General features: G+C 60.0%; 1 protein-coding gene and 1 long non-coding RNA gene across 2 annotated transcripts; one reads left to right on the top strand and one right to left on the bottom strand.

Annotated features, from left to right (window-relative positions):
• Positions 1-102: 102 nt before the first annotated feature.
• PPP2R1A (protein phosphatase 2 scaffold subunit Aalpha) lies at positions 103-19,148 on the bottom strand. The gene is made up of 15 exons (XM_053969419.1): positions 19,023-19,148; positions 18,305-18,395; positions 17,930-18,030; positions 14,878-15,110; positions 12,680-12,827; positions 11,091-11,246; positions 10,652-10,766; positions 9,257-9,327; positions 8,038-8,172; positions 6,536-6,709; positions 5,215-5,275; positions 4,566-4,720; positions 3,465-3,607; positions 1,260-1,351; positions 103-279 (listed from the first exon to the last, which is right to left on the bottom strand). Exons 1-15 carry the CDS (start codon positions 19,098-19,100, stop codon positions 263-265), a joined length of 1,770 nt encoding a protein of 589 aa, XP_053825394.1. The 5' UTR covers positions 19,101-19,148; the 3' UTR covers positions 103-262.
• Positions 4,195-4,613, top strand: LOC128802841 (uncharacterized). The gene is made up of 3 exons (XR_008435590.1): positions 4,195-4,352; positions 4,414-4,488; positions 4,538-4,613. It is a non-coding gene; the product is annotated as an uncharacterized LOC128802841 (long non-coding RNA).
• Positions 19,149-19,544: the final 396 nt, after the last annotated feature.

The raw sequence follows: 19,544 nt of genomic DNA, 5'->3' as shown, positions 1-19,544 counted from the left end.
TTTAATTGCAAAAGTGGGGGAGGGGCGCGCTTCGCCCCACGTGACCCGCGCTGCCCCCGCCCCTCCCCCCCCCCCCCCCCCCACAAATAAACGACTCCGGAGCCTCGTTGTGGTTTTTATTAATGGCGAAATCATTAATTAATTAATTAATTGATGAGTTAATGAACCAACAGCCGGGGGGGTGGGGGGAGGGGTGGCGCCGTCCGGGTGGGGGAGGGGCGGTCACAGCGTCGGTCACATGCGGGGGGGGCCCCGGGGGGGGTCAGGCCAGCGCCAGCACTGCGGGGGAGGGGAGAGAGGCGTTACCTGGGCTCACCTGAGCCTCACCTGAGCTCACCTGGGCACACTTGGGCACACCTGGGCATACCTGAGCCTCACCTGGGCACAGCTGAGCTCACCTGGGCACACCTGGGCACACCTGAGCCTCACCTGAGCTCACCTGGGCACACTTGGGCACACCTGGGCATACCTGAGCCTCACCTGGGCACAGCTGAGCTCACCTGGGCCTCACCTGGGCACAGCTGAGCTCACCTGGGCTCACCTGAGCGCACCTGGGTCCCCCTACAGGTGTCCTTTGACCCCCCCATTGTCTCTCCAGGTGTCCTCTGTGCCCTCCTGTTGCCGCCCAGGTGTGCCCAGGTGTGTCCCTGCTGTGCCCAGGTGTGCCCAGGTGTGTCCCTGCTGTGCCCAGGTGTGTCCCTGCTGTGCCCAGGTGTGTCTCTCAGGTGTCCCAAATCCCCCCCCTCCAGGTGTCCTCAGGGAGTTCCAGGTTCCCCCCCTCAGGTGTGCCCAGGTATCCCAAATCCCCCCAGGTGTGCCCAGGTGTCCCCCCAGGTGTGCCCAGGTATCCCAGGAGCCCCCCAGGTGTGCCCAGGTGTCCTCAGGTGTCCCCCAGGTGTGCCCAGCTCCCCCCAGGTGTGCCCAGGTATCCCAGGTGCCTCCCCAGGTGTCCTCAGGTGTATCCCCAACCCCCCCAGGTGTCCCCCCAGGTGTGCCCAGCTCCCCCCAGGTACCCCCAACCCCCCCAGGTGTGCCCAGGTGTGCCCAGGTGTCCCCCCAGGTGTGCCCAGCTCCCCCCAGGTACCCCCAACCCCCCCAGGTGTCCCCCCAGGTGTGCCCAGCTCCCCCCAGGTACCCCCAACCCCCCCAGGTGTGCCCAGGTGTATCCCCAGGCCCCCCCCAGGTATCCCCAACCCCCCCAGGTGTGTGCCCAGGTGTGCCCAGGTGTGTGCCCAGGTGTGCCCAGGTGTGCCCCTCACCTGTCAGCGCCTCCTGAGCGAAGTATTTGACGTCGACGTCCTGGTCCTGCGTCAGCTTCTCCAGCACCGGCTTCACCTCGGTCTGCAGCGTCCTGCAGGGGACACAGGTGAGACAGGTGAGACAGGTGAGATACAGGTGAGACACAGGTGAGACACAGGTGAGACACAGACAGGTGAGACACAGGTGAGACACAGGTGAGACATGAACAGGTGAGACATAGGTGAGACACAGGTGAGACAGGTGAGACAGGTGAGACACAGGTGAGACATGGACAGGTGAGACATGGACAGGTGAGACAAGTGAGACACAGGTGAGACACAGGTGAGACAGGTGAGACATGGACAGGTGAGACAAGTGAGACACAGGTGAGACATGGACAGGTGAGACACAGGTGAGATACAGGTGAGACAGGTGAGACACAGGTGAGATACAGGTGAGATACAGGTGAGACACAGACAGGTGAGACACAGGTGAGACACAGGTGAGATACAGGTGAGACATGGACAGGTGAGACAGCTGAGACACAGGTCAGATACAGGTGAGACACAGGTGAGACACAGGTGAGACACAGGTGAGATACAGGTGAGACACAGACAGGTGAGACACAGGTGAGACACAGGTGAGATACAGGTGAGACAGGTGAGACACAGGTGAGACACAGGTGAGATACAGGTGAGACACAGACAGGTGAGACACAGGTGAGACACAGGTGAGATACAGGTGAGACAGGTGAGACATGGACAGGTGAGACAAGTGAGACACAGGTGAGACACAGGTGAGACAGGTGAGACATGGACAGGTGAGACAGGTGAGATATGGACAGATGAGACATGGATAGGTGAGATACAGGTGAGACAAGTGAGACATAGGTGAGGCACAAACAGGTGAGACATGGACAGGTGAGAGACACAAGTGAGATACAGGTGGGACAGGTGAGATACAGACAGGTGAGATTGACACAGGTGAGACAGGTGAGATTGACACAGGTGAGACAGGTGAGATCAGTGAGATATAGACAGGTGAGAGACAGATGAGACAGGGACAGGTGAGACAGGTGAGACACAGGTGAGACAGGACAGGTGAGACATGAACAGGTGAGGGACAGAGAGGTCAGACAGGTGAGCACAGGTGAGACAGGGACAGGTGTGGGACCCAAACCCATATGACCCAGTCCTAACCCATGTAACCCAGCCCAAACCAGTATAAACCGGTATAAACCACTATAACCAGTATAAACCAGTATAACCAGTTCCCGCTGTCCAGGATGGGCCCGTTGCCCTGCAGTGCACACCAGTATAAACCAATATAAACCAGTATAAACCAGTATAAACCACTGTAACCCAACATAACCCAGTAAAACCACTATAAACCAGTCCAAACCAGTGCTCCCAGTACAAACCAGTATGAACCAGTATAGACCAGTACCCGCTGTCCAGGATGGGCCCGATGCGCTGCAGCTCGCACCAGTATAACCCAGTATAACCCAGTATAAACCAGTATAACACAACATAAACCAGTAAAACCAGTCCAAACCAGTGCTCCCAGTATAAACCAGTATGAACCAGTATAGACCAGTACCCGCTGTCCAGGATGGGCCCGATGCACTGCAGCGCACACCAGTACACCCAGTATAAACCAGTATAACCCAGTAAAACGAGTCCAAACCAGTCCAAACCAGTCCAAACCAGTGCTCCCAGTATGAACCAGTATAAACCAGTATAACCAGTACCCGCTGTCCAGGATGGGCCCGTTGCGCTGCAGCGCACACCAGTACACCCAGTATAAACCAGTATAACCCAGTAAAACGAGTCCAAACCAGTCCAAACCAGTCCAAACCAGTGCTCCCAGTATGAACCAGTATAACCAGTGTAACCAGTACCCGCTGTCCAGGATGGGCCCGTTGTGCTGCAGCTCACACCGGTACACCCAGTATAACCCAGTATAACACAACCCAGTAAAACCAGTCCAAACCAGTATAAACCAGTGCTCCCAGTATAAACCAGTATAAACCAGTATAACCAGTATAACCAGTACAAGCAGTACCCGCTGTCCAGGATGGGCCTGATGCGCTGCAGCTCGCACCAGTATAACCCAGTATAACCCAGTATAAACCAGTATAACACAACATAACCCAGTAAAACCAGTCCAAACCAGTCCAAACCAGTGCTCCCAGTATAAACCAGTATAACCAGTATAACCAGTACCCGCTGTCCAGGATGGGCCCGATGCGCTGCAGGGACTTGGCCACGTTGAAGCGAACGTTGGCCACGGCGTCGGCGGCCATGCGCAGCACGGTGGGCAGCATCTGCGTGGTGGTCACCTCCTGGCCACACACCTCGGACAGCACCTGCGCAGGTGGGACAGGTGAGACACAGGTGAGACAGGTGAGATACAGGTGAGACATGGACAGGTGAGACAGGTGTGATATGGACAGGTGAGATGGGACAGGTGAGATGGGACAGGTGAGACAGGGCCATGGGCAGCATCTGCGCAGGTGGGACAGGTGAGACAGGTGAGAGACAGGTGAGACATGGACAGGTGAGACAGGTGTGATATGGACAGGTGAGATGGGACAGGTGAGACACAGGTGAGATACAGGTGAGACATGGACAGGTGAGATGGGACAGGTGAGATATGGACAGGTGAGATATGGACAGGTGTGATATGGACAGGTGAGACAGGGACAGGTGTGATATGGACAGGTGAGATGGGACAGGTGAGACAGGGCCATGGGCAGCACCTGCACAGGTGAGACACAGGTGAGACATGGACAGATAAGATGGGACAAGTGAGATATAGACAGGTGAGATAGGGACAGGTGAGATGGGACAGGTGAGATAGGTGGGACATAGACAGGGATTGGGGACATCCATTGCTCACGCCCAGGTGTGCCCAGGTGTGTTCCTATTCCTCTCAGGTGTCCCCAGGTGTGCCCAGGTGTGTTTCTATCCCTCTCAGGTGTGCTGTGGCTGTGCCCAGGTGTGCCCAGGTGTGTTCCTATTCCTCTCAGGTGTACCCAGGTGTGCCCAGGTGTGTTTCTATCCCCCTCAGATGTGCCCAGGTGTGCCCAGGTGTGTTCCTATCCCCCCCAGGTGTGCCCAGGTGTGTTTCTATCCCTCTCAGGTGTGCCCAGGTGTACCCAGGTGTGCCCAGGTGTGCTGTGGCTGTGCCCAGGTGTGTTCCTATCCCTCTCAGCTGTGCCCAGGTGTGCTGTGGCTGTGCCCAGGTGTGCCCAGGTGTGTTTCTATCCCTCTCAGGTATGCCCAGGTGTACCCAGGTGTGCCCAGGTGTGCCCAGGTACCCACGTTGATGCAGAAGAGCGTGGTCATGCGGTGCAGGTAGTTGGGGTCGGCGGCCATGGCGAGCACCTTGGGCACGATGGTGCCCTGTGCCCAGGTGTGCCCGAAGCGCTCCACCAGCTTGCGCAGGTTACTGGTGGCGGCCTCGCGGATGGCGTACACTGCGGGGAAACCAGTACGGACCAGTATGAACCAGTACCGACCAGTTTGGAAAGATATAAACCAGTACAGACCAGTATAGATCAATATAAACCAGTACAGACCAGTATAAACCAGTATGGACCAGTTTGGAAAGGTATGAACCAATATAAACCAGTACGGACCAGTTTGCACCAGTATAAACCAGTTTGGAAAGGCATAAACCGGTACAGACCAGTCTAAACCAGTAAAGATCAACATAAACCAGTACGGACTACTATAAACTGGTTTGGTCCAGTATAAACCAGTATGGACCAGTATAAACCCGCATGGACCAGTATAAACCGGTATGGACAGTCCATCCCAGTTCCCTCCCAGTTCATCCCAGTTCCCTCCCAGTCCATTCCCAGTTCCCTCCCAGTCCATTCCCAGTTCCCTCCCAGTCCATTCCCAGTCCCTCCCAGTTGCTCCCAGTTGCTCCCAGTCCCTCCCAGTCCCTCCCAGTCCCTCCCAGTACCGTGATCCACCAGCCAGGCCATGCAGAGCGAGTTCAGCTTCTCATCGAAGAACTCCACGCCCTGAGGAGGGGCAGACACCAGTAAGGACCAGTACAAACCAGTACAAACCAGTATAAGCCAATATAAACCAGTACAAACCAGTATAAACCAGTATAAACCACTACAAACCAGTACACTCCCACGGGAACCAGTAAGGATCGGCATAAACCAGTATGAACCAGTATGAACAAACCCCTCCCAGTCCATCCCAGTTCCTCCCAGTCCCTCCCAGTCCATCCCAGTCCCTCCCAGTATATCCCAGCGCCCTTATACCAGCCCATACAGGGCTGTAACTCCCTCCCAGTATATCCCAGTCCCTCCCAGTATAACCCAGTACCCCCATACACAGCTCCAACCCCCTCCCAGTTCCTCCCAGTCCATCCCAGTCCCCTCGTACAAGGCCGTAACTTCACCGCAGTGCCCCGTACACGGCTCCAGCTCCCTCCCAGTTTGTCCCAGTCCCTCCCAGTTCCCTCCCAGTATATCCCAGTCCCTCCCCGCTCCCTCCCAGTACATCCCAGTGCCTCCTAATGCCTCTCCCAGTCCATCCCAGTCCATCCCAGTGCCCCCATACAAGCCCATACAAAGCCATAACTTCACCGCAGCGCCCCGTACACGGCTCCAGTTCCCTCCCAGTATATCCCAGTCGCTCCCAGCTCCCTCCCAGTATATCCCAGTGCCTCCCAGTCCATCCCAGTGCCCCCATACGAGCCCATACAAAGCCGTATCTCCACCACGGTGCTCCGTACACGGCTCCAGCTCCCTCCCAGTCCATCCCAGTATACCCCAGTCCCTCCCAATCCATCCCAGTCCATCCCAGTCCATCCCAGTGCCCCCATACAAATCTATAACTTCACTGCCGCGCCCCATACACGGCTCCAGCTCACTCCCAGTCCATCCCAGTATATCCCCGTCCCTCCCAGTATATTCCAGTCCCTCCTAGGCTTCTCCCAGTATATCCCAGTCGCTCCCAGCTCCCTCCCGGTATATCCCAGTGCCTCCATACGAGCCCATACAAAGCCATAACTTCACCGCAGCGCCCCATACACAGCTCCAGCTCCCTCCCAGTATATCCCAGTCCATCCCAGTATATCCCAGTCCCTCCCAGCTCCCTCCCAGTATATCTCAGTGCCTCCTAATGCCTCTCCCAGTCCATCCCAGTACCCCCATACGAGCCCATACAAAGCCATATCTCCACTGCGGTGCCCCGTACACGGCTCCAGCTCCCTCCCAGTCCATCCCAGTATACCCCAGTCCCTCCCAGCTCCCTCCCAGTCTCACCAGCTGGCCGGCCAGCAGCGGCATGTACTCGATGATGGCCAGCCGGACTCTCCACTTGGCGTCCTCGGCCAGCTCGACGATGGCCGGCAGCAGCGACTGCGAGAGCTGCCGGATGCCGATCACCTCGTTCACGCAGTCCAGGTTGGAGATGATGTTCAGCCGCACCTCGGGGCACTGGGACAGACTGGGAGTTACTGGGAGGGCACTGGGAATTACTGGGAGGGACTGGGAGAGACTGGGATGGATTGGGAGGGAGTTGCAGTTCACAAAGTCGCCACCAGAGGGAGCTGCGAAAACACTGGGAGTGCATTGAGGGGACTGGGGGGAACTGGGATGGACTGGGAGTTACTGGGAGGGGATTGGGAGGGAACTGGGAGTTACTGGGAGTTACTGGGAGGGACTGGGAGTTACTGGGAGGGACTGGGAGTTACTGGGAGGGGATTGGGAGGGACTGGGATGGACTGGGAGGGAGCTGCAGTTCACAAAGTCGCCACCAGAGGGAGCTGCAAAACACTGGGAGTGCATTGAGGGGACTGGGGGGAACTGGGAGGGAACTGGGATGGACTGGGATGGACTGGGAGGCCTCACTGGGATGGGGTGCCAGTGGATGTTGGCTCCCCAGGCATGCCCAGGTGTGCTAAAGTATGTCACAGGTGTGCCCAAGTGTGTCACAGGTGTATCACAGGTGTGTCACAGGTGTGCCCAGGTGTACCCAGGTGTGCCCAGGTGTGTCACAGGTGTACCCAGGTGTGCCCAGGTGCCTCACCTCGCCCTTGAGCTGTGCCAGGAACAGGGGCAGCAGGTGTGCCCAGGTGTATCCCCATGTAACCCCACGTGTTCCAGGTGTACCCAGCTGTGCCCAGGTGTGCCCAGGTGTATCCCCGTGTAACCCCACGTGTTCCAGGTGTACCCAGGTGTACCCAGGTGTGTCACAGGTGTGCCCAGGTGTGCCCAGGTGCCTCACCTCGTCCTTGAGCTGTGCCAGGAACAGGGGCAGCAGGTGTGCCCAGGTGTATCCCCGTGTAACCCCACGTGTTCTAGGTGTACCCAGCTGTGCCCAGGTGTGCCCAGGTGCCTCACCTCGTCCTTGAGCTGTGCCAGGAACAGGGGCAGCAGGTGCGCCCAGGTGTATCCCCGTGTAACCCCACGTGTTCCAGGTGTACCCAGCTGTGCCCAGGTGTGTCACAGGTGTGTCACAGGTGTGCCCAGGTGCCTCACCTCGTCCTTGAGCTGTGCCAGGAACAGGGGCAGCAGGTGTGCCCAGGTGTATCCCCGTGTAACCCCACGTGTTCCAGGTGTACCCAGGTGTACCCAGGTGTGTCACAGGTGTGTCACAGGTGTGCCCAGGTGCCTCACCTCATCCTTGAGCTGTGCCAGGAACAGGGGCAGCAGGTGTGCCCAGGTGTATCCCCGTGTAACCCCACGTGTTCTAGGTGTACCCAGCTGTGTCCAGCTGTGCCCAGGTGTACCCAGGTGTGCCCAGGTGTGCCCAGGTGCCTCACCTCGTCCTTGAGCTGTGCCAGGAACAGGGGCAGCAGGTGCTCCACCGTGTTGTCCTTGCCCAGGATGGGCGACAGCCCCATGATCACCGAGGCCAGCGCCGACTTCACGTGCTGGTTGGCATCGGACACCAGCTCCTGCCCAGGTGGCACAGGTGGCACAGGTGAGCTCACCTGGCCCCCGGGGGGGAGGGGCAGAGTGGCTCTGAGGCCACCAGGAGACGCCCAAAGGTGTCCCCGGAGCGTCGCGCCACACCAGGTGTGCCCACGAGGTGTGCCCAGGTGGGTCCAGGTGTGCCCAGGTGAGTCCCACCACCCCAGGTGTGCCCACAAGGTGTGCCCAGGTGAGTCCCACCACCCCAGGTGTGCCCACGAGGTGTGCCCAGGTGTGCCCAGGTGAGTCCCACCACCCCAGGTGTGCCCACAAGGTGTACCCAGGTGGGTCCAGGTGTGTCCAGGTGGGTCCCACCACCCCGAAATGTGCCCAGGTGTGCCCCCAAGGTGTGCCCAGGTGGGTCCCTCCACCCCAGGTGTGCCCACAAGGTGTGCCCAGGTGGGTCCAGGTGTGCCCAGGTGAGTCCCACCACCCCAGGTGTGCCCACAAGGTGTGCCCAGGTGGGTCCAGGTGTGCCCAGGTGGGTCCCACCACCCCAAAATGTGCCCAGGTGTGCCCACAAGGTGTGCCCAGGTGTGTCCAGGTGGGTCCCTCCACCCCGAAATGTGCCCAGGTGTGCCCCCAAGGTGTGCCCAGGTGAGTCCCACCACCCCAGGTGTGCCCACAAGGTGTGCCCAGGTGGGTCCAGGTGGGTCCCTCCACCCCAGGTGTGCCCCCAAGGTGTGCCCAGGTAGGTCCCACCACCCCAAAATGTGCCCAGGTATGCCCCCAAGGTGTGCCCAGGTGGGTCCCTCCACCCCAGGTGGGTCCCACCACCCCAGGTGTGCCCACAAGGTGTGCCCAGGTGGGTCCAGGTGTACCCAGGTGGATCCCACCACCCCAGGTGAATCCCACCACCCCGAAGTATCTCAGGTGCGTCCCCAGGTGTGCCCAATGTCCCCAGTGTGTGCCCACGTGTGCCCAGGTGTGTCCCCAGGTACCCCAGGTGTGCCCAGGTAGATGCCAGGTGTGCCCCAGCTGTGCCCAGGTACCCCCAGCTGTGCCCCAGGTGGATCCCAGGTGTGCCCAGCTGCCCCCAGGTGTGCCCAGGTGCGCCCAGGTGCTCACCTTGATGCAGGGCAGGATCTGGCCCATGATCACGGCCTCGCGGCAGTCCGGGGACAGGTTCTCGCAGAACTCTGGGGACACCGGGGGGGGACACCGAGGTTGGCTCGGGGACACCAAAGTTGGGTTGGGGACACCAAGTTTGGGTTGGGGATACCAAGGTTGGGTTGAAGGACACCAAAATCGGGTTGAAGAACATCAAAGTTGGGTGGAAACCCATCAAGTTTGGGTTGGGGACCCCAAGGTTGAGTTGGTGACACCAAGGTTGGGTTGGGGACACCAAAGTAGAGTTGGGGACACCAAAGTTGGTTTGGTGACATCAAGGTGGGGTTGGGGACATCAAAGTTGGGTTGAAGAACATCAAGGTTGAGTTGAGGACACCAAAGTTGGGTTGGTGACGTCAAGGTTGGGTTGAAGAATGTCAAGGTTGAGTTGAGGACACCAAGGTTGGGTTGGGGACACCAAGGTTGAGTTGAGGACACCAAAGTTGGGTTGGGGACACCAAGGTTGGGTTGGGGACACCAAGGTTGGGTTGGTGATACCAAAGTAGAGTTGGGGACACCAAAGTTGGCTTGGTGACATCAAGGTGGGGTTGGTGACACCAAAGTTGGGTTGGTGACGTCAAGATTGGGTTCAAGAACGTCAAGGTTGAGTTGAGGACACCAAGGTTGGGTTGAGGACACCAAAGTTGGGTTGAGGACACCAAGGTTGGGTTGGGGACACCAAGGTTGGGTTGGGGACATCAAAGTTGGGTTGAAGAACGTCAAGGTTGGGTTAGGGACACCAAGGTTGGGTTGGTGACACCAAGGTTGAGTTGAGGACACCAAAGTTGGGTTGGGGACACCAAAGTTGGGTTGAGGACACCAAGGTTGGGTTGGTGACACCAAGGTTGAGTTGAGGACACCAAAGTTGGGTTGGGGACATCAAGGTTGGGTTGGGGACACCAAGGTTGGGTTGGTGATACCAAAGTAGAGTTGGGGACACCAAAGTTGGCTTGGTGACATCAAGGTGGGGTTGGGGACATCAAAGTTGGGTTGAAGAACGTCAAGGTTGAGTTGAGGGCACCAAGGTTGGGTTGGTGACACCAAGTTTGAGTTAAGGACACCAAGGTTGGGTTGAGGACACCAAGGTTGGTTTGGGGACACCAAAGTTGGCTTGGTGACATCAAGGTGGGGTTGGGGACATCAAAGTTGGGTTGAAGAACGTCAACGTTGAGTTGAGGACACCAAGGTTGGGTTGAGGACACCAAGGTTGGGTTGAGGACACCAAGGTGGGGTTGGTGACATCAAGGTGGGGTTGGGGACATCAAAGTTGGCTTGAAGAACGTCAACGTTGAGTTGAGGACACCAAGGTGGGGTTGGTGACCCCAGGGAGGGGTCGGGTGGGGTGGCCGCTGACCTTTGACCTTGTGCGAGGCGGCCGCCCGGACCTCGGCCTCGCAGTCCTTCATGAGGCTCTGGAAGGCGCCCACCAGGTCGGTCTTGGTGATCTCGGGGCCCACGGCGCGCTGCAGCTGCGGGGACACGGCCCAGGTGCGTCCAGGTGTGTCCAGGTGTGCCCAGGTGTGTCCCCAAACATCCCCCAGACCTCCAAAAATGCCCCAAACCCTCCAAAACCCACCCCAGACCCCCCAAAACCCATCCCCAGGTGTGCCCAGGTACAGCCAGGTGTGCCCAGGTGTGTCCCCAGACATCTCCCAGACTTCCCAAAATGCCCCAAACCCTCCTCAAAACCCCAAAAACTCACCCCAAACATCCCCAAAACCCATCCCCAGGTACCCCCAGGTACCCCCAGGTGCGCCCAGGTGCGCCCAGGTGTGCCCAGGTGCGCCGCCCACCTCGGTGAACTTGTCGGCCACCATGTAGCGCACGCGCCAGGACTTGTCCTCGGCCGCCTGGCGCAGCGTGGGCATCACCAGCCCCTCGAGCTCCTCCTGCGGCAGCAGCTGCGCGATGCTCACGCACGCCTCCACCGCCAGCAGCCGCACCGAGTCCTGCAGGTGTGCACAGGTGAGACACAGGTGTGCACAGGTAACCCCTGAGTGAGCCACAGGTAACCCCAAAGGTGACCCCAAAGGTGACTCCCCCACAGTGACCCTCCCATGTGCACAGCTACACTGCCAGCAGCCACACCGAGTCCTGCAGGTGTGCACAGGTGAGCCACAGGTGTGCACAGGTAACCCCCAGGTGAGCCCCAGGTAACCCCAAAGGTGACCCCAAAGGTGACTCCCCCACAGTGACCCCCCATGCGCACGGCTACACCGCCAGCAGCCGCACCGAGTCCTGCGCAGGTGTGCACAGGTGTGCACAGGTGAGCCACAGGTAACCCCCAGGTGAGCCACAGGTGACCCCAAAGGTGACCCCAAAGGTGACTCCCCCACAGTGACCCCTCCCATGTTTAAGCCTCCACCGCCAGCAGCCGCACTGAGTCCTGCACAGGTGTGCACAGGTGAGACACAGGTGTGCACAGGTAACCCCTGAATGAGCCACAGGTAACCCCAAAGGTGACCCCAAAGGTGACTCCCCCACAGTGACCCCTCCCATGTTTAAGCCTCCACCGCCAGCAGCCGCACCGAGTCCTGCGCAGGTGTGCACAGGTGTGCACAGGTGAGCCACAGGTGAGCCACAGGTAACCCCAAAGGTGACCCCAAAGGTGACTCCCCCACAGTGACCCTCCCATGTTTACGCCTCCGCCGCCAGCAGCCGCACTGAGTCCTGCGCAGGTGTGCACAGGTGAGACACAGGTGAGACACAGGTAACCCCCAGGTGAGCCACAGGTAACCCCAAAGGTGACCCCAAAGGTGACTCCCCCACAGTGACACCCCCATGTTTAAGCCTCCACCGCCAGCAGCCGCACCGAGTCCTGCAGGTGTGCACAGGTGAGACACAGGTGTGCACAGGTAACCCCTGAGTGAGCCACAGGTAACCCCAAAGGTGACCCCAAAGGTGACTCCCCCACAGTGACACCCCCATGTTTAAGCCTCTGCCACCAGCAGCCGCACCGAGTCCTGCGCAGGTGTGCACAGGTGTGCACAGGTGAGCCACAGGAACATCCAGGTGCCCCCCAGGTGCCTGCCAGGTGTGCCCAGCTTCCCCCAGGTGCGCCCACCTCCCCCCAGGTGCCCCCCAGGTATGCCTAGCCCCCTCAGGCGCCCGCCAGGTGTGCCCAGCTCCCCCCAGGTTCCCCCCAGGTGTGCCCAGCCCCCTCAGGCGCCCGCCAGGTGTGCCCAGCTTCCCCCAGGTGTGCCCAACCCCCTCAGGTGCCCGCCAGGTGTGCCCAGGTAACCCCAGGCTCCCCGCAGCTGCCCACTGGGTGTGCCCAGCTCCCCCCAGGTGCCCGCCAGGTGTGCCCAACCCCCCCAGGGGTGCCCGCCAGGTGTGCCCAGCCCCCTCAGGTGTGCCCAGCCTCCCGCCAGGTGCGCCGTACCTGCTCGTCGGAGGCCAGGTTGGAGAACATGGGGATGATCTCGCTCTTGACGTGCTCCAGCTCCAGCACCTTGGCGAACTCGCCCAGCTTGGAGGCGGCCGCGCGCCGCACCATGGGCGTGTCGTCCGAGCACAGGTTCCGGAAGTACCTGCGGGCACACCTGGGTCAGCTGGGTGCTGCCTACACACACCTGGGGGGGATCTGAGTACACCTGGGCACACCTGAGGGGCACCTGGGCACACCTAAGGGTCACCTGAGTACACCTAAGGGTGGTCTATGGGTGTGTGGTCCCACCTGAAGTACCTGCAAGCACACCTGGGTGCTGCCTACACACACCTGGGGGGCACCTGAGTACACCTGGATACACCTGAGGGGCACCTGAGTACACCTAAGGGTCACCTAGGGGTGCGTTGTCCCACCTGAAGTACCTGCGGGCACACCTGGGTCACCTGGGCACACCTGGGAAGGGTTGGTGACCCCCGTGGTCACCTCAGTGACCCCACACCCACCTCAGTGACCCTGTGGTCATCTCAGTGACCCCAAGGATGGATTGGTGACCCTGTGGTCACTCCAATGACCCTGTGGTCACCTCACTGTGGCCACCTCAGTGACCCTGTGGTCATCTCAGTGACCCCAAGGATGGATTGGTGACCCTGTGGTCACCTCAGTGACTCTACGGCTATCTCAGTGACCCTGTGGTCACTCCAATGACCCCAACGATGGATTGGTGGCCCTCTGGTCACCTCACTGACCCTGTGGTCTCACCTCGATGACCCCAGGGATGGGTTGGTAACCCTGTGGTCACCTCAATGACCCTGTGGCCACCCCAATGACCTTGTGGCCACCTCACTGACCCTGTGGTCACCTCACTGACCCCACACCCACCTCACTGACCCTGTGGTCACCTCACTGACCCCACACCCACCTCACTGACCCTGTGGTCACCTCACTGACCCCACACCCACCCCAATGACCCTGTGGTCACCTCACTGACCCTGTGGTCACCTCACTGACCCCACACTCATCTCAATGACCCTGTGGCCACCCCAATGACCCTGTGGTCACTTCACTGACCTGTGGTCACCTCACTGACCCCACACCCACCTCAATGACCCTGTGGCCACCCCAATGACCCTGTGGCCACCCCAATGACCCTGTGGTCACTTCACTGACCTGTGGTCACCTCACTGACCCCACACCCACCTCAATGACCCTGTGGTCACCTCACTGACCCTGTGGCCACCCCAATGACCCCAAGGATGGGTTGGTGACTTCGTGGTCACTCCAATGACCCTGTGGTCACCTCACTGACCCTGTGGCCACCCCAATGACCTTGTGGCCACCTCAATGACCCCAAGGATAGACTGGTGACCCTGTGGTCACCTCAGTGACCCTGTGGTCACTCCAATGACCCTGTGGTCATCTCACTGACCCCAAGGATGGATTGGTGGCCCTCTGGTCACCTCAATGACCCCAGGGATGGGTTGGTGACCCTGTGGTCACTCCAATGACCCTGTGGCCACCTCACTGACCCCACACCCACCTCAATGACCCTGTGGCCACCCCAATGACCCTGTGGCCACCTCAATGACCCTGTGGCCACCCCAATGACCCTGTGGCCACCTCACTGACCCTGTGGCCACCCCAATGACCCTGTGGTCATCTCACTGACCCTGTGGCCACCTCACTGACCCTGTGGCCACCCCAATGACCCTGTGGTCATCTCACTGACCCTGTGGCCACCTCACTGACCCTGTGGTCACCTCAATGACCCCACATCCACCCCAATGACCCTGTGGCCACCCCAATGACCCTGTGGTCACTCCAATAACCCTGTGGTCACCTCAATGACCCCAAGGATGGGTCGGTGACCCTGTGGCCACCTCACTGACCCCAAGGATGGGTTGGTGACTTCGTGGTCACTCCAATGACCCTGTGGTCACCTCACTGACCCTGTGGCCACCTCACTGGCCCTGTGGCCACCTCAGTGACCCCAAGGATGGGTTGGTGACCCTCTGGTCACCTCAGTGACCCCAAGGATGGGTCGGTGACCCTGTGACCACCTCAGTGACCCCAAGGATGGATTGGTGACTTCGTGGTCACTCCAATGACCCTGTGGTCACCTCACTGACCCTGTGGCCACCTCAGTGACCCCACGCCCACCCCCCCCCCACGGCAGCGGTCACTCGGTCACTCACTGGCGCAGCTCGGCCTTGACCGGGCTGGACACTCGCGGGTAGCAGACGCTGAAGAGGCCGCAGGCCGAGGTGCGCGACGTGAACCAATCTCCTCCGGCCAGGCGCTTGACCAGCGGCACGAAGTGACCCTCGAGGTCCGGCGGCGAGTGCTCGTGGGACACGGCCCGCAGCGACTCCACCGCCTTGTCCCGCACCACCGTCTCCTCCACCGTGGCCAGGCTCTCCAGCGGCGGCTGCGGACACACCGACAGGTGGACGTTGGGTGGACAGGTGGACATTGGGTGGACAGGTGGACATTGGGTGGACAGAGGAACGTAGGATGGACAGAGGAACGTGAGGGGTCAGATGGATGAAGGATGGACAGGAAAACGTGGAAGGTCAGATGGACATGGGATGGACAGAGGAACATGGGATGGACAGATGGACATGAGGCTGTCGGATGGACACAGGGTGGACAGGTGGACACGGGGTGGACAGATGGACATAGGATGGTCAGATGGACATGGGATGGACAGAGGAACGTGGCATGGACAGATGGACACGAGGCTGTCGGATGGACACAGGGTGGTCAGATGGACAAAGGAACGTGGGATGGACAGGTGGACAGATGGACGTGGGATGGACAGAGGAACGTGGGATGGACAGGTGGACAGATGGACATGGGATGGACAGAGGAACGTGGGATGGACAGATGGACACGAGGCCATCAGATGGACACAGGGTGGACAGGTGGACACGGGGTGGACAGGTGGACATCGCATGGGAAGATGAACACAGGGTGGACAGAGGAATGTGGGATGGACAGATGGACATGGGATGGACAGAGGAACATGGGATGGACAGATGGACACGAGGCCATCAGATGGACACGGGGTGGTCAGATGGACAAAGGAATGTGGGATGGACAGGTGGACAGATGGACGTGGGATGGACAGAGGAACGTGGCATGGACAGATAGGTGGACATGGGATAGACAGAGGAACGTGGGATGGACAGATGGACACGAGGCCATCAGAAGGACACAGGGTGGACAGGTGGACACAGGATGGTCAGATGGACATGGGATGGACACAGGAACGTGGGATGGACAGGTGGACACGAGGCCGTCAGATGGACACAGGGTGGACAGGTGGACACTGGGTGGTCAGATGGACATGGGATGGACACAGGAACGTGGGATGGACAGGTGGACACGAGGCCGTCAGATGGACACGGGGTGGACAGGTGGACACAGGGTGGACAGGTGGACACTGGGTGGTCAGATGGACAGAGGAACGCAGCACGGACAGGTGGACAGAGGAACCTGGGATGGACAGATGGACATGACGCCCTCAGATGGACACAGGTGGACAGATGGACGTGGGATGGACGTGACATGGACAGATGGACACGAGGCCATCAGATGGACATTGGGTGGACAGATGGACACAGGACGGGGGTTTGGGGCTCCCAGGTGTGTTCCAGCCCTGCCCAGGTGTGTTTTTGGGGCTCCCCAGGTGTATTTTGGGCTTCCCAGGTGTATTTTTGTGTCCCCAGGTGAGATTTTAGCCCCCCCAGGTGTGTTTTTGGGGCTCCCCAGGTGTATTTTTGGCTCCCCAGGTGTGGTTTTGTCTCCCCAGGTGAGTTTTTGTCCCCCCCCAGGTATATTTTGGGGCTCCCCAGGTGTATTTTGGGCTCCCCAGGTGTATTTTTGTGTCCCCAGGTGAGTTTTTAGCCCCCCCAGGTGTGCTTTTGGGGTTCCCCAGGTGTATTTTTGCGTCCCCAGGTGAGATTTTAGCCCCCCCAGGTGTGTTTTTGGGGCTCCCCAGGTGTATTTTGGGCTTCCCAGGTGTATTTTTGTGTCCCCAGGTGAGTTTTTAGCCCCCCCAGGTGTGTTTTTGGGGCTCCCCAGGTATATTTTGGGGCTCCCCAGGTGTATTTTGGCTTCCTCAGGTGAGTTTTTGTCCCCCCAAGTGTTCCCCAGGTGTATTTCTTCCCCCCCCCAGGTGTGTTTTTGTCCCTCCCAGATGTTCCCCAGGTACATTTTGGGGTTCCCCAGGTGTATTTTGTCCCCCGAAGGTGTGTTTCTGTCCCCCCCCAGGTGTGGTTTTTTCCCCCCCAGCTGTTCCCCAGGTGAGTTCCTGTCCCCCCAGGTGCATTTTTGTCCCCCCCCAGGTGAGTTTTTGTCCCCCCCAGGTGTGTTTTACCCCCCCAGGTGTTCCCCAGGTATGTTTCTGTCCCCCCAGGTGTGTTTTTGTCCCCCCAGCTGTTCCCCAGGTATGGTTTTTTCCCCCTCAGGTATGTTTCTGTCCCCTCAGGTGTGTTTTTGTCCCACCCAGATGTTCCCCAGGTATGTTCCTGTCCCCCCAGATGTGTTTTTCTCCCCCCCAGGTATGTTTTCCCCCCCCCCCCCAGCTGTTCCCCAGGTGTGTTTCTGTCCCCCCAGGTGTCTTTCTGTCCCCCCCAGGTGTTCCCCAGGTGTATTTTTCTCCCCCCCAGGTGCATTTTCCCCCCCCCCAGGTGAATTCCTGTCCCCTCCAGGTGTATTTTTGTCCCCTCCAGATGTATTTTTTTCCCCCAGGTGTGTGTTTTTCCCCCCCCCAGGTGTTCCCCAGGTATGTTTTTGTCCCCCCAGGTGTGTTTTTGTCCCCCCCAGGTGAGTTCCTGTCCCCCCCAGGTATGTTTCTGTCCCCCCAGCTGTTCCCCAGGTGAGTTCCTGCCCCCCCAGGTGTGTTTTTCTCACCCCCAGGTGAGTTTTTGTCCCCTCCAGCTGTTCCCCAGGTGAATTCCTGTCCCCCCAGGTGTGTTTTTTTCCCCCCCAGCTGTTCCCCAGGTATGGTTTTTCCCCCCCCAGGTGTATTTCTATCCCCTCAGGTGTGTTTTTCTCCCCCTCAGGTGTGTTTCCGTCCCCCCCAGGTGTGTTTTTTTCCCCCCCAGCTGTTCCCCAGGTATGATTTTTCCCCCTCAGGTGTATTTCTATCCCCCCAGGTGTGTTTCTGTCCCCCCCAGGTGTGTTTTTCTCCCCCCAGGTGTGTTCCCCCCCCCTCAGGTGAGTTCCAGGTGAGGCTCCTACCAGCAGGCAGTGCACGAACTCGGGTCCCCCCACGAGGGCGGTGAAGGTGCCCAGCTGCTCCGCCAGCGCCAGCAGCACCTCGTCCTCATCGTAGATGGTGTCTGCGACCGCACAGGTAACACACCTGTCACTCACCTGGCCCCTCCCGCAGCCGTCAATCACCCGCAGGCCCCGCCCGCCTCCCTAAGCCCTGCCCACAACTCACCCACAGGGAGATTTCGGCCGATTTTTCAGCTTCCCGTGGGAATTTTGCGACCTTCCCGGCATGCCCCCGCCCCCAACCCATCCCCCTCACAAATTTTGGGAGTTTCCCGCCAAATTTTGGGATTTTTTTTTTTTTTTTCCCCCCGCCCAATTTTGGGGCCCTGCAGGTACCGGTGAGGAAAGGGAGGAGCTCGCTGCGGGTTCGCTCCACGCCCAGCGCCAGCGCGATGGTTGAGAGCTTCTTGATGCTGTTGAGGCGCAGCTGGGAGGGGGAAATTGAGGAAAATTTGGGGAAATTTGGGAAAAATCTGGGGAAAAAAACGGCGGGAATCGCCCCCCCCTCATGAAGAAACTCCGCCCCCAAAGCGGCGCAGCCAATCAGGAGCGGCGTCTCACGGCTCTGCAGCGGCGCCGCGGTAGAGAGGAGGCCTCCGATTGGCCGCGCAAAGCCCCGCCCATGCCGGCGGCAGCCAATGGAGAGCGGCGCTGCCGCGGCCTCGCGCTGCCATTGGCTGCGGCGAGGAGGGAGCCGCGCTGCCCCCGCCGCTAGGGGGCGCAGCGGCAAGAGGGGCGAATTCCCCCCCCCCAACCAGAGCGCTGCCGACCAATCAGAACGCGCCTAACAAACACAAACCGCCCCTCCAGCCAATCAGAGCGCGCTTTTCACCGCAATCCCCCAACCGCCCCGCGCATGTAACGCCGCCGCCCATTCGCCCGCGCCTGAGGGGACCGGGCCGCCTCATCCAATCAGCGCGGCCGTCTCATGGCGGCCATCAGCAGCGGGGCCTCGGCCACCGGGCGATGGCGGCCGGGCCCCGGTAGCCGCGGAAGAGGCCCCGAAGGCCCGGAACGGCCCGGGGGTACCGCGGCGAGGCCCCGGCAGCGGTACCTGCACGTCCTCGTTGCGGAGCTCGTCGATGAGCACCGCGATGGGGTAAAGCGAATCGTCGCCGTCCGCCGCCGCCATCTTCGCCGCCGCCGCCGCCCCGGCTCTGAGGGGCCGCACGGGGCCGCCCGCTCCGCTCCTGCAGGGCTTCCGCGGCGCCGATTGGTCGGCGCCGCCGCAGCGCCCGCCTGGCGGCTCTTCCCATTGGTTGAGGGGGCTGCCTGTCAGTTGAAGCCCCGCCCATGCGGACGGCACGCTGAGTCGCGCTGCGATTGGGCGACGCGGTTGATTGACAGCGCGGAGGGGCGGGGCGAGGCGTTGCTGGGCAACGCGGAGGCGCCGTGTTGGAGGCCGGGACGAACTGGGACAAACTGGGACGAACTGGGACAAACTGGGACAAACTGGGACGAACTGGGACGAACTGGGACAAACTGGGACGAACTGGGAGCCGCTGGATCATACTGGGACAGACCGGAATCCCCTGGGAGCGGACTGGGACGCGCTGGGTTATACTGGGACAAACTG

The sequence above is a fragment of the Vidua macroura genome, unplaced genomic scaffold (genome assembly GCF_024509145.1).
Source record: "Vidua macroura isolate BioBank_ID:100142 unplaced genomic scaffold, ASM2450914v1 whyUn_scaffold_201, whole genome shotgun sequence".
Taxonomy (NCBI): domain Eukaryota; kingdom Metazoa; phylum Chordata; class Aves; order Passeriformes; family Viduidae; genus Vidua; species Vidua macroura.
Note: the sequence above shows the minus strand (reverse complement) of the source record. Positions and strands in the feature narration are given on the sequence as shown.

What these genes read in the sequence shown, in the direction of transcription:
- PPP2R1A (XM_053969419.1), bottom strand. Translation starts at nt 19,100, where the DNA reads ATGGCGGCGGCGGACGGCGACGATTCGCTTTACCCCATCGCGGTGCTC. An exon ending in TCCGCAACGAGGACGTGCAG is followed by an intron (nt 18,396 to 19,022) that starts GTACCGCTGCCG and finishes TCCCCCTCCCAG; the next exon opens with CTGCGCCTCAACAGCATCAA. An exon ending in TGGCCGACAAGTTCACCGAG is followed by an intron (nt 10,767 to 11,090) that starts GTGGGCGGCGCA and finishes GTGTCCCCGCAG; the next exon opens with CTGCAGCGCGCCGTGGGCCC.